This window comes from Photinus pyralis, unplaced genomic scaffold (genome assembly GCF_008802855.1).
Source record: "Photinus pyralis isolate 1611_PpyrPB1 unplaced genomic scaffold, Ppyr1.3 Ppyr1.4_LG2, whole genome shotgun sequence".
Classification (NCBI taxonomy): Eukaryota; Metazoa; Arthropoda; class Insecta; order Coleoptera; family Lampyridae; genus Photinus; species Photinus pyralis.
The window spans coordinates 9,461,465-9,476,190 of record NW_022170403.1 but is presented as its reverse complement, the minus strand read 5'-3'; the positions used below and the strand labels follow the sequence as shown (position 1 = coordinate 9,476,190).

General features: G+C 39.8%; 1 protein-coding gene across 1 annotated transcript; it reads left to right on the top strand.

Moving 5' to 3' along the window:
* The first annotated feature begins 6,762 nt into the window (after positions 1-6,762).
* Positions 6,763-9,105, top strand: LOC116163194. Its single transcript, XM_031477048.1, has 2 exons — positions 6,763-6,865; positions 8,314-9,105. The coding sequence occupies exons 1-2, from the start codon at positions 6,763-6,765 to the stop codon at positions 9,060-9,062; spliced, it is 852 nt and encodes a 283-aa protein (XP_031332908.1). The 3' UTR covers positions 9,063-9,105.
* The last annotated feature ends 5,621 nt before the right edge of the window (positions 9,106-14,726 follow it).

The window sequence follows — 14,726 nt, the reverse complement described above, 5'->3', positions numbered from 1 at the left end:
GCGTTAGAACGGTTACGGTACGTAGGAAATGCCCAAATTTTATTTCTTACGGTAAATCGTGCTAACGCGCTTGTCTTCGGTAGTACTCGGATAATTCAAACAGTTGAGTTTATCCTGTCGTTCGTTTCGTTTATTTACAATAATTATTGACACTTTGTTGGTTATTATTATTTTGAAATGCACGTGACAGATGACATACAATGGCAGAATTCGTTTCACACTAATACGCAAGCTCATCTCTTACCACTAGGGTAACTATAAATCGTATAATTTTCGTTAACGTAAGATTTTACGGTTCCGTTCTTACGTTCTTACGGCTACTGAACTATAAATCCGGCTTAAGTCAGCCAAAGTAAAGTGTTCATTTTTCGAGTGATAATTCCAAATTGGTCCTTGCAAATCTTTCCGAAATGAAAAATTTTGATATATAATATCAGTTTTCGGTCGTGGGCAGGGTATATTCTAAGCAATTTTTCCAACTGCACAAAAGTTAATTTTCTAGGATTTTTCAGCACTTTGCTATAATTGCAAACGACGCGGACTAACGGCACCGGCACGGCTGGTCTGGTCGAGCCCGGTCCGGAAATCGTGTTTATATCTTTCCGTGGTTGGCGCGGGGTTTGCGCAGGCGCGCAAACGGCTAACAGCAGTCTTTTGTTCTTGTATATCCACTTCCACTACAATATGCCCGAACTCGCTGGTTGAAAAAAAAACAGCATAGAGTAAAAGCATTGAATAATATTATTATTCAATGGTAAAAGCTACTACGAAAGCCAAAGAAGAAGGGTACTTCAAAGGAATTTTCATAGAAGCTGCAAATAAGCGTGATTCGTCAGAACAAAATGACGCTCAGAAGACAAAAACAAAAAAGATATTCTGACTTGTCAGCATCTCACATTTTATTAATAAGTGTTCCATTCCATTTTATGAGTTACATTCAAATTTTTTAATAATATTTTTTTCATTTTTTTTTATTAAATACAAAATTTTCTACTGCACATTTTTTTGTCTTCCAACTGCACAGATTGTGTCCAACTGCACGTTAGAATATACCCTGGTCGTGGGCCAAAAGGTTTCAATTAAAAAGTATCCAGCCGGATAATTCTTTCTTTTATGTCTGTAATTATGATTAAAATCACAACTCCAAAACACAACCATCTTTATTTCTCATTCCACTTCGTCTCCCTGTGCGCATGCACATGTCACATTTTATACTTTTACATTCATGCCTGAAGGGCAAAATATATACATAATAATTCTCCCCCACTTAATAAATTCTATAAATTTAATCGATCTGGTGCCCTCCGCTGGCGGGTTGACCGTCGTGGCTCCTGTTGGTTTCTCACCTGGAGCGGAGGCGCTTCATCTTGACCTAGATCTGGATTATTTTGTTGGGGAACTGGAACTTGGACTGGGTTGGCTGCAACTGGGAGTTCATCTGGTTCTGCTATGTCGAAAGTGACTCGTTTTGGCCCAGTGACGGGTGTTGTCCCCGTTGATTGCGTTGGAGGTAGTTTCACTGGAAGATTTGATCTAACGAGCTGGTTTATATGTTTCTTCGTCACGTAACCGGTGTCGAGAGTAACTTCATAGTGTAACGATCCGAAACATTTGTTAATTTTACCTGGAAGCCATTTGTCATTTAAGCGGGCTAGGACTCTCTCCCCCACTAAAAAAAATCTCTTGATGTTCACTTGAGGTTGAGTACGTGTCTGATTCAGTGGTCGTAGAGCGTCCAACTGGATACGAAGACGCCGGTTTAAATATATTTCTGCTGGTGACTTTCCAGAATTGAGTGGAGTGGATCGATATCGGATAAAATATTTCGTACAAGGATGGGTAATGGAATTGAAGATGATTCAAGGCACGGTTTGAGAGTATGCTTGAGTGTTTGAACGAACCGTTCCACTTGTCCATTCGTAGCGGGGTGTCCAGGGGCGATAAATCGTTGAGATATTCCACACTTTCCACAATAATTAGAAAATTCTGAACTTGTAAAAATAGCAGCATTATCAGATACCAAAAGAACGGGAAATCCATGTGTAGAAAATATGTCCTGTAGAAATTCGATTGTTGTGGCAGAAGTCGGAGCAGAGCGAGTTAGTCGTACTTCTGGCCATTTGCTTCTTGCGTCTATGAGGATGAAAATGTAGTATCCATGGAAAGGGCCGGCGTAATCCATGTGGACTCGTTCAAAATTTGAATCTGGTTCTTCCCAGCTATGGTTCCGAATTTGCGCAGGCTTGTTTTGATTGTTTGCACATGCAGAACAGCTACGTACTAATTTTTCTATGTCAGCATCAATTTTCTTCCAATAACAGTAGCGGCGTGCAAGACGTTTCATACGGACAATACCACTATGAGTAGAATGTAATTCATTTAAAATACTGGATCGTAGAGTAACCGGTATGTATATTCGGTCGTTACGAAATACTACTCCCCTGTTTATTTTATACTTGGAGTCGTTCGTACCTTCTTTCAGCTGTTCCAATATGGGTTGAATTTCTGGATCGGTCAGGGTTTCTTGAGCTAACGTGCTACTGGAGATATCGAGCGATGGGATTTGTTGGATCGTTGCCCCTTCAACTTGGTCAGCTTCAGTTGATAAAATTTCATCAATACCATTCTCAGTAATGGGTAGAGGTGCACGTGATAGATAGTCAACGTTTTGATGTGCCTCTGCGTTGCGGTGACTTATTGTATAGTCGAATCCTCTAAGGAAAATAGAATATCGCAACAGACGACCTGCAGTCATTGGTGGTACGTTCTGTGGGTTGAATATGCGGATGAGCGGTCTGTTGTCAGTTTGAAGTTCGAATTGGCGTCCATAGAGATACTGGAACATTTTACTGACACCAAATACGATAGCCAAAGCTTCACGGTCGAGCTGGCTGTACTGCGATTCAGCTTGAGTTAGTGAGCGTGATATGAATGCGATTGGTCGTTCATTACCATGAATAATGTGCGATAATACGGCAGCAACGCCATAAGGGCTCGCATCACAGGCGAGTCTGAGCGGAAGTTCTGGATCATAAGGAGTGAGGACTCGGTCACTGGCGATTTCCTGTTTGAGGCGAATGAAAGCAGATTCACAATTTGATGACCAAAAGAATTTCTTATTTTTGAGCAATAATTGACGCAAAGGGTATGTTTTCGATGATGCGTCCGGAATAAATTTTGAATAATACGTTACAAGACCTAGAAATCGACGTACCTCTTCGACGTCCTTCGGTCTTTGTGTTTCCAGGACACTGGCTACTTTCCTGGGACATTTTGAAATTTTGTTGTGTTCAATGACGTATCCTAAGTAGGTAATTTTCTTGGTGAAGAAGTTGCATTTTGACCGGTTGATGTGCAAGTTATTTTCTGTGAGGATTTCAAGGCAACTTATGAGGTTACTGTAGCATTCCTCTAAATTAGTTCCATATACGACTATATCGTCGAAGTATGTTGTGACACCTTTAAGGTTCCTTATAATTTTGTCCATAACGCTGTGAAAAATACTGGGTGCGGTTTTGATGCCTTGTGCCAGCCTGTTGACTCTGTAGGTTCCGATATGAGTAGAAATAGCCTGGATAATAGCGCTTTCGTCATCCATAGGAATATGCATATATGCTTTGAATAAATCTAGTTGACAAAAGTATCGAGCTCCTCTTAATTTATGCAAGGTTTCGTCTATTCGAGGAATTGGGTGATGTGCTTCACACAGCTGAGGATTCACTGTAGTCTTGTAGTCGACACAAAGTCGCAACGAACCATCAGATTTGGGTACAATCACCAGAGGGGAAGCCCAATCACAATTTTCAATTTTTGAAATAATACCATCGTTTTCTAATTTTTCAAGTTCTGATTCGACTGGTTTTCGAAGAGCGAATGGTAATGAGCGAGGCTTTAGAAAAACTGGTTTTGCGTTTGGTCGAAGCTGTAAGTAGCTCGTGTGGGCTGGAAGAATACCAATTGTTTGTTCGAAAATTTGTGAGAATCTCTCTTCGATACGCTGTATTAATTTTGTAGGATCAGGCTGAACTGATAGCTCATTTACTGGTGTAATCTGTGAGTCAGGTTCTTGGAGTGAAATTTTTAAATGTCGAATCCAAACACGACCTATTAATGGAGTGAATTTATTTTCCACTACGTAGAGTTTTTCAGTTGAAATGTGATTATTATACCGGACTTTGACTGTAGCGTATCCATAGGGATCGAAAATTTCTCCTGTGTATGATCGGAATCGAAGATCGGGAGGCTGGAGGGTATTTGAAGGCATGTTAAGTTCGTCAAACAAATATTTTGGTAATAAGGTTCGAGCAGCGCCTGAATCTACTTCGAATTTTTGGGGTTTGTCTTCGAGCAGCACTGTTGTGAAAAATTTACAGGAATCAGTAGCATCTGTATCGAAAATATCAAAAACAAGCTTATTTACGGTTCCTTCGGTTAATTGGCCAATACCATAAACATCATTTGGTTGGTCCGTTATACTCGCATAGTCGATTGCTTTAACTGGCGTGTCTCGTTTCTTTGATGAAAGAAGGGACGTGATGCAGACCTTCGCAATGTGACCTTCTTTGTTGCAGGCATTACAATGAAGACGTGTGCGGTTGATTTTGCAGTCTTGTGTTCTATGATTATTTTTGGAGCAGCGTAAACATAAACCTTCAAGACCCAAAGAAGCATAATCGATACGAGTACGTCTGTAACTCGATTGTGAGGTGTAGCGCTGTTGACTGTTTGATTGATTTTTAAAATGATGGGCAGGTGTACGATTTTGAGATCTGGACCGCGGCTTCGGGTTAACTCGATTAACATTCTGGACAGAAGGAGCAATATTCGAAGATTCTCGAGCACTATTAGAAATGGTTTGGTTACCAATTTTTGAAGCTTCTAGTGCAAGGGCTTTATTTACGGCTTCTGAAAATGTGAGGTCTTTGATTTGAAGTAACTGCTCTCGAATTGTTGAATCTTTTATGCCACGAATAAATTGTGACCTTAAAAATAAATCGGCAACGTTAGCGTTACACGATGAGCAGATAAATGCACAATTTGATGTAAATTTTCGAAGCACAGCGACATAATCTGAGATGGATTCATTTGTTGATTGCAACCGTGATAAGAATTTATGTTGTTCAATGAGTTCATTGTTCTTAGGATAGTGATTTGATAGCAGCTCCGTTAATTCTGTGTAGGTAAGCTCTCTGATATCCTTAGGTGCAGCTAATGAGCAAATTAAATCATATGAAATTGAACCGATGCTGTTTAAAAATAGTTGAGCACAAACAGGTTTATCGTGAAATATTTTCTTCAGTTTCAGGAAATTTTCGAATCGTGATTGATATTGAATAAATTTCTCCCTCGCTGGATCAAAAGGATCGAAATTTGATGGTAAGGTAATATTTGAAGGTGTTACCTGTTCAGCTGGTTGTAATTGAATTGTTTGTGTTGCAATGCGTTCCGCCGATGCAGTAAATTTATCCGCGAGTAACCGATTGCTTTCAGTAATTGCTTGAATTGTTCTGGATCCATTGTTGCACATACACGACACTGTAAAACACTTTAATTTAACTGAAATAACGAATTTTAAATCCTCGTCGCCATTTTTATGTCTGTAATTATGATTAAAATCACAACTCCAAAACACACAACCATCTTTATTTCTCATTCCACTTCGTCTCCCTGTGCGCATGCACATGTCACATTTTATACTTTTACATTCATGCCTGAAGGGCAAAATATATACATAATACTTTCAATGGTTTTTTCTGATACCTAGAATAGTACAAACCCCAAAATTAGACCGAAAGTTAAGTTCAATTCATAAATCTCACATCCCAAATGTCACTAAGCCGGGCTAAGATTTCCGCTTTCCTTAGGTCTGGCATATCTGTTTTATAATGCCTGTAGGCCTCGCTGTAGGCTTTTAAAATTTGCATTTTAGCATCTGAGTTTATGATTTTCGGCATATTTTAATAATTATAAATCACAATTGACTGCTACCTATCCATGACGCCGATATACAAACATAATTAGGTCTAGTGGCAAACAAAGTGTAAAAGCACCGACACCATTGTACGGTTAAATTCAAATAGTCAAATAAGGCCGATTCTCACATAAGCGACGCGTAGCAGCGCGTATAGCGGGGCGTCGCAGGGCGTCACTGCAAGGTTCAATTCTCACATAAGCAGCGCGGCGCGGCGCGACAAATTATCCTTTTGGTTAGAGAACAAACGGCCTGAACTGGACTGGATAGTCCAGTTTTAAAGCATGGCTTAATCGAGTAGTTCACCTAGTGATCATCAAATGATTGCTTTGGCAATGGCGGTGGAAGCTGAACGAGAAACTAAAAAAATAAAAAAAGGATGCAAAAAATTTATAAATCGCGTTTTTCTGAAGGCGAATTCCATTTATTGAGTGTCTATTAGAATACTAGAAAAGTCCAGATAGTCTTTCACAGCAACAATTATTTCTTTTAATTTACACTGGTCTTTTTCTACAATTATTGTCAATAAAATGTATGTATGCGTCACCGCGGCAGCAGCAAATGCTGCTTTTCAACTCTCCATAGCAGCGCCGCCGTAGCGACGCGGCATACACGCTCTGCGGACAGTTAAATTTTGGTACCTACAACGAAATTCAATGAGCCCTCGTTCGAAGAGCACGACAGAGACAGGTCGCCCAGGAGTTGCAGCGCCTTGTCGCTGGCAGTCTGTCTCGCGACTGCTTCTGGAGCGGTAGTGTCTCTGTTTTTATTGTATGTTTCTGAAGACAAATATGCCTTTTACCGCTGATGTAGATGAAATATTAATAGATGTAGTCGCCGAAAACCCAATTCTGTATGATTTAAAGATAGAATCTTATAAAGATGGACAAAAAAGTTAAATGTTTGGAAACATATAGCAGGGATTTTAAATAAAACAGGTATTTATGGCTCAGTGGTAAGAGCATTGGGTTATAAATCCGAAGGTCGGGTGTTCGAACCTGGGTTGAGGTGAATTTTTCATCTGTGGCGGAGATGGAAATTACCTTAGGCCAGTTCCGAGCATTCTACCGGCTACTCCGAATTAGGTTTTCCTGCAGTTTTCCTAATTCGTAAGGTAAATACCGGAGTAGTATAGACCATCTTAAGACCTTCTGCAAAGGGACCTCTAAATAGCATTATGCGGGTCACTCTGTAATTGGGCACATGCCTGTTGAGGGCCCAAAACAAGAGAGGGATAATAAAAAATAAAAAATAAAAATAAATAAAAATAAATAAAGTTGTGTTTGTTAATTTTATTAATTGAAAATCACGTAACGAAACTAGCAAAATAAATAATGAGGTATATCTATTATTCCTTTTGGCTTGTAACAGAGTCTTGCCAAGAAACTTTTCCTTGTGGACTTGAGAAGTAATCTGTAAGTTGTTCCCTCATCCATAGACCGATTTTCTTAGCAAATCCACCAGAGCGGCGTAACGGTTCCATATTTAATGTTAGTTACTTTTCACTCCTATGATTGGGAAATGCAGAACCAATTTTTTGTCGATATTCTTCACGCAAAAGATTATGGAGACAACAAGCGGTCATTATCAAATCAGTACATGTGTCGGGATTAATTGATATTGGTGTATAAAAAATTCGGAAAATTTGGCTTAATAAGCCAAACGCATTTTCTGAAACTCTCCGAGCTCGGCAAATACGATAATTAAAAACTTGTTTCTTCTTATCATGTTGTGCAACTTTTCGAGGGTATGGTTTCATCATGTAAGAATCAATTCCAAATGCTTCATCGCCAATAAGAAAATGTGGTAGAAAGATATTGGTTCCGACAAGACATTTTTCTCCAGGAATATTAAAATTATTGGAACGTATCCATTTACCCATAGTAGACTCTTGAAAAATGTTACTGTCTCCTTCCTTGCCATGTGTTCCCACATCAACTGCAATAAATTTGCAGTCCGCATCAACAATTGCTAACAGCACAATTGAAAAATAATCCTTGTAGTTAAAATATAAGGAGCCCGTGTTTCCAGGACATTTCACTCGAATGTGTTTGCCATCTATAGCCCCAACGCAATTTGGTACATTCCACTGATCCCAAAATTGTTGAGCAACTTTGGTAAAATCCGTTTCATTTAGAGCTGGCATAGTAATTGGCGGAAGTTTCTTAGGTACTAAGTAATTTTAAAACTTGTCTCACTATCTTCGAAATGTAGCAATCAGATATCCGATAAGCAAAAGACAAAGATACAAACGATTCTCCTGTTGCCAGAAACCTGAAACAAAATAGTTCGTTGTTTAATAAACCATTTTATAGGTATAAATAAAAATTCTTTTTTTCCAGATGAAGAATGCAAAAAGAGATGGAAGTATATTAAAGATTCTTACAACCGTTATAAACGCAAGAAAAAGGCAGGTACAGGAAGTTCTGCTGCGCCCAAACATTCGAAATGGGAGTTCTATGAAAGGTTACAGTTTTTAGAAGTATCATCATGTCATAGAAAAAGTATATCTAATGTACCTAACCTTTCACAAAAGAGTCCCAAGGAATCGACGGAGACCGCAAATAACGAGGACGATAATGACAGCGACTCCAATACCGATGGTGATCTCGACGAACAATATGATACTCAATTGACTGAGGCAGCTATTGTCAATGAAACCGAAAGATCACAGGGAAATATAAATAATATTACACAAAAATCGTCACAAGATACAAGTAAAGTGACAAAAACGACACAAAAAAGAAAAGACGATCCAAGCAGGATGAATTTTTACAGTACCTATATGAAAGAAAGAGATACACAAAGACAAGCTTTATTACAAAACACAGTTGCAGAAAACGTTGAGAAAAATGCTTATGACGATGATGTCAGTTCCTTCGGAGACCATATTAAGTCTGTTTTACAAAAGTTACCTCCGATTTTAAAGGTGAAGGCAAAAACTGAGATTTTTAACACAATGAGCAAATATGAACTTCTGGCAATGGAAACTCCTAATTCAACCCGAGCAACGAGTAGTAATTCTAATTACTCAACATATACTACCTTCTCCTGTACATGCGCCAATATTTACACATCAAGGCCCTTCTAGCAACGAATATAGCAACAATGTGCCTTCGACGATCTTTAACAACATGGACTATCAAGAATAAACATAATAAATCATTGGTTTCTTTGCAATTTATGAATGTTGTACTAGTTTTACTTTACTTACCTTAGGGTAATAGTTTCTCTTCCGCAGTAATTACAGTTCCGGTGCTTTTTGCTTTCAGTTCATTTTCAATTACACTTAAAATATAATAAAACGGTGTTTTATTTAATCTACAATATTTTTTACACATATCTGCATCACCTTGTAAATGGTGCAATATGAGAAGCTTAAAACATCCTTCTTTTTTTCGATTTGAAATAAGCGGTTTATTGGCGCCCTTTCATACTTTTTATAATAATAGTATAAAATCAAGTCGTCCTCTTCCTCTTCCTCTAGTACCTAATTTACGTTTTAAACTTTTCTTTGTGGACATTTTCCATGCACTTCCCAGGTGAACTCACTGATAACTAATACGCTGCGAACGAGCTCTCGCTCTCGTGTCTCCGTCGCTTGTCGGCTGTCTGTGTCTCCTGTCGCGGTCTTCCGTCTCCGTCGCTTGCTGCGAACGAGCACCTTATTAGAATGGGCCTTTAGACATTCGTGTAGGTACTTCACAGCAAATTCTAAGGAGTTTTAATTTTATTAAACATAAAAACAAAATTCCATGGCTACCTACTTGGACAATAACTATTGAACGGAGTATATCGTTAGACGTAGTCATTGACGTAGTATATAATCAAAGCCTTAGACCATATACAGCTCCACCAAGCAAACAAGTCCCTCGGAAAATATGCGAACTAATTTAGAAAATTCTTGGCGGGAAAACGTTACGCCAATACCTACCACGCAGGCGTGTACAGTCCGTAAAAATGTGATAGCTGACATTTATAGATTAAATGTTTATAAAATGCGATTGTTGCAAGAAAAGAGAAACAAACCTCTGCAATTGTGCATTACGAAGCCAGAAATGTTATTAAAAGGGTAGTGGGGAATTCTTCGGCAAAGAGAAAGCTGCCGGTGTGTAGATATTTCCTTTGGGAAAGGGTGCAGAGCTAGCTGCTGCGGCGACCGGCAAACCAACAAAATTCTTAACCAGATTAGGTAATGTGTATTTCATTAATATTCCTCTGAAATACTTATTGTTATCCTGTAGATCGAAGTCAAACTTGCCGATGATAGGACATGGAAATTTCCATCAAAGAAGCAACGAAGTGCAACTTTCTACAAAATAACATTGGATAATTCTGATTTAGGCGTCTTGAAGAATGAAATTTACATGATTCACAACAAAGTCTCTACAATCAATAATTTAGTTAATAAAATGAAGAAGAAAATTGGCATACATCCATTTTATGGAGTGCTTGCTAACAGAAGAAGAACCTGGTGTATATAAAACTGACTGAAGCAGGATGAAATAAATTGGAATGAATTGAAAATGCACATCTCATCATCAAATGGAAAAGGATAAGTCTGGATACAACATAATCCACAATAAGAGATTGGAAGAATAAATGTGGCAACGCCATGGATTGTTAGATGAAGCTGTAGAAAGTTTATCTTTCACGGTAAGCACTGGCACATCAGGCGAAGGTTCTGAAATCGGTGAAGAGGACAATGACGATGATACTGTTTAATTAGTTTTAAATACACACTGCTTTGTCATTAGTAGTACTTAGGTACCTTTTTTGTTATTTTGGGTTGTAATTCTTGTACTAGTACTAAATTTCTCTCTCCAGTTTTCAAACGTAGCTACATTAAAAAAATGCCAAAATAGAACAAGTTTAAATTTCTCGCCAAAACACTATTGACACAGACTGTTAGTACTTCTAAAATACAGCGACACCAAACCATCGCCTTCTTGACGGACTTGTTTGCTTGGCTTGACTGTAGTACATGGACTGCTATTAGCCCTATGCTTTCAATACAAAATGGGTGGTCACGGATAGAGAGCATTGTAGTCGTGGGTATGTGAGTTTCAGGGTAAACTAAAGTCGTATGAACACCACTCGAATTGCGTAAAGAGTAGCTTTTATGGTAACTGCGTAGTACGGGAAGCTTTAAATACTCTTGATTATCTTCTACACGTCCACAAGTAAGAATAGGTTAGCTTTTTTGCCATATTTAAGCGATTAATTAATTGACGTTTATTAATTTATAGGTTGACAGCCTCAAATCGTGTCTCGTCGGACAATTTCGGACAGATTCGTTTGCCCTGAAGCGCACATACTCAGTTACAATTAGCAGTCCATGTACTATACAGGGTGTCCCTAAAAGGTCTGTACAACGCGCTACCAGGGGTTCTTGGTATCAAAATAGGACGATTTAACCCTACTTACCTCTATCCCAAAGTGCTTCGTTAAGGCGCTATTTGCCGCCAAAGATTCAAAAAACAAATCGTTATTTTTACTTTATCGGAAAATGGTTTTGCCGATTAAAATGAAAGTCGGGATGTGAATGTCTAATGTAAAAAGGGTCTTTGTGATATCATCGTTTTGATTGTAGTTGCTATGTAAGTGGTAAAATACTGACCATCCACATCTGAAGAGGTCTAAAACTTTTTAACTACTTTTTTGACAGTTCTGAATTTTTAGACACTGATAGACAGTTTACTTGCAAGCATTTTTTGTCTCTTGATGAATATCGCTATTGGTGATGGTTTACGAAAAAAAAAAAAATTTAGGCATGATGAATGGCATGCACCATACATGCGATTGTTCCTCAAAAACCATAAGTGCAAGCAAGAAGTAGGCTATGAAACCGTAGTGCAAGCAAGTAATGTAGAATAAAACGAACACAACAGAGTAAGTCAATGTAATGTATTAATTTAAACGTACTAAATGTTCAAAGTGACCACCATTTTCACGCATACAAAGCATTATACGGCGTAATAAATTAAACTGTGCCCTTTGCAACATTGGTACGTTATTTTTTAAAGTTTTAAGTCTTCAAGCAAAACGTAATTTGTTAAAGTTTAAGAAACAACAAACAAACGTTAAGCCACTCTAAGGTTTAACAGCCATCTTCTGATTTTTTGAGGAACAATCGCATGTATGGTGCATGCCATTCATCATGCCTAAATTTTTTTTTTTTTCGTAAACCATCACAGATAGCGATATTCATCAAGAGACAAAAAATGCTTGCAAGTAAACTGTCTATCAGTGTCTAAAAATTCAGAACCGTCAAAATAGTAGTTAAAAAGTTTTAGACCTCTTCAGATGTGGATGGTCAGTATTTTACCACCTACATAGCAACTACAATCAAAACGATGATATCGCAAAGACCCTTTTTACATTAGACATTCACATCCCGACTTTCATTTTAATCGGCAAAACCATTTTCCGATAAAATAAAAATAACGATTTGTTTTTTGAATCTTTGGCGGCAAATAGCGCCTTAACGAAGCACTTTTGGATAGAGGTAAGTAGGGTTAAATCGTCCTATTTTGATACCAAGAACCCCTGGTAGCGCGTTGTACAGACCTTTTAGGGACACCCTGTATATGCTATGATAGCTCGTTGAAAAGAGAATTAAAAAAATCTATCAAATAATCTAAAAATCCAATAGGGCGCCTATATAACTTTCGGAAGTTGGAAATGTTCCTCAAAGGTAGCCATCGTGAATTTTTTTTGACATCAATTCTAAATTAGGCGTATTAAAACAGTAACTTTTATATAAAACTTTTTTTTATATCTCTTATACTTTCAATGATATAAGAGATTAAAGAAAATGACCAATTTTAGTTTTTTTGAATTTACGTCGAACCTTTTCGACATTTTGAGGGAACCTGTACCAGGTTGGACAAAGTAACCTTCTTACAGAGCAATTTGCAGCACAGTAAGGGGGCGACCTGTCTAATAGGTCGTCAACTTGCTGTAAAGCAGACAGGCGTATGCCTCATACAAGAACCTTGGGTTTACAAGGGACGAGTAAGAGGTCTGGGCCAAGTGAAGGACTCTCTTTATTATAAAAGGGACAGCCAACTGAACCCGAGGACTTGCATTTATGTCGATAGACGAATCGAATCTTATCTAATAGCTGATTTTTGTTTCAGGGATCTCGTAGCTCTACGACTTCAGCTGAAAGATGACAGAGGACGGGGCAGGCACTTGGTGGTCTGCTCCGCCTATCTCCCATACGACTCAGAAGGGGCTCCACCAACCAAGGAGCTGGCTGAGTTGATAGAGTACTGTCGAAGTAATGGGCTCCCTCTTGTGGTTGGCTGTGATGCAAACGCACACCATGTTGTGTGGGGCAGCACGGACACGAACTCGAGGGGCGACCACCTTCTGGAGTACTTGCAAACAACTGATTTGCATGTTTTAAATCAGGGAGCAGCCCCTACCTTCGTCACAGCGCGGAAGCAGGAGGTCATTGATCTGACGCTGGGCTCCTTTTCAATAGCTCACATGATCACGAATTGGAGAGTGTCTGATGAGCCGTCGCTTTCGGACCACAGGCACATTATTTTCCAACTGAACCTGGCATTGCACTGCGGGCCCTGTAGGTTTCGGAATCCCCGATCCACTGACTGGGACTGCTATGTGGCAAAACTGTCGGACCGGTTGGATAGACCACTTTTGCTCTGTCGGAAAGCAGGGCAGGTGGAAGAGGCGGCCGCATTAGTAAGCGACGCCATAACAGCGTCCTATGAGGACAGCTGTAAACTGCGTACCTTTCGAGGGAAGAAGAGAACACCTTGGTGGAACTCAGACCTTGAAAAGGCTCGTAAGGAGGTTCACAAGCTCTTTAATAGGGCCATGCGAACTAAGTTACCTGCGGACTGGGAAGATCTTAGGATCTCCCAGCGCAGGTATAAGGACCATATTCGGAGGTCGAAACGAGGATCTCGGAGGACTTTCTGTGGTAACATGGAAGGTCTTCCTGAAGTTCAAAAACTTCAAAATCCTTTTGAAGGACCCGGGGCAAAAGGTGGGGACACTGAGGCTTCCATGCGGCAGATATACGTCTATGGCGGGTGAGGCTCTCACATGTCTCCTGGAAACACACTTTCCAGGCTCTGGGGACTACTAAACTTCGGACCCACCAAAAGGAGCTACTCGGGTCGGTGTAAGGCCGATCAACTGGAAGGTAGCTTCCCGGGTGGTTACCGAGGGATCTCTGAGGTGGGCGGTCAACACGTTCAGCCCATTTAAGAGTGCAGGACCGGATGGGATATTCCCGGCTCTTCTACAGAAGGGCCTGGAGCCGCTGTTCTTACACTTGTTGCATCTCTTCAGAGCCTCTCTGGCTTTAGGGCATATCCCCGAAAGCTGGAGGAAGGTAAGAGTTGTGTACCTACCTAAGCCGGGTCGTGCTAAATATGACGTGGCGAAGGACTATAGGCCCATCAGCCTATCATCATTTCTTCTAAAAACGGTGGAGAAGCTGGTGGATGCATACATAAGGAATGGCGCACTGGTTAGTAGACCACTACATCCGTTCCAACATGCTTACAGGGCTGGTATGTCCACGGAGACGGCCCTACACAGCCTGGTGTGCAGGCTGGAAAAGGGAATGTCTTCCGGGGGGATAGCTCTGGGGGCGTTTTTAGATATCGAGGGTGCGTTTAACAACACCACGTTCGATTCGATTAGTGAGGCTGCTGAGAGTTTGGTATTGATGGGTCGATCGTAAGATGGATCCGAGCCATGCTCGAAAGCAGAG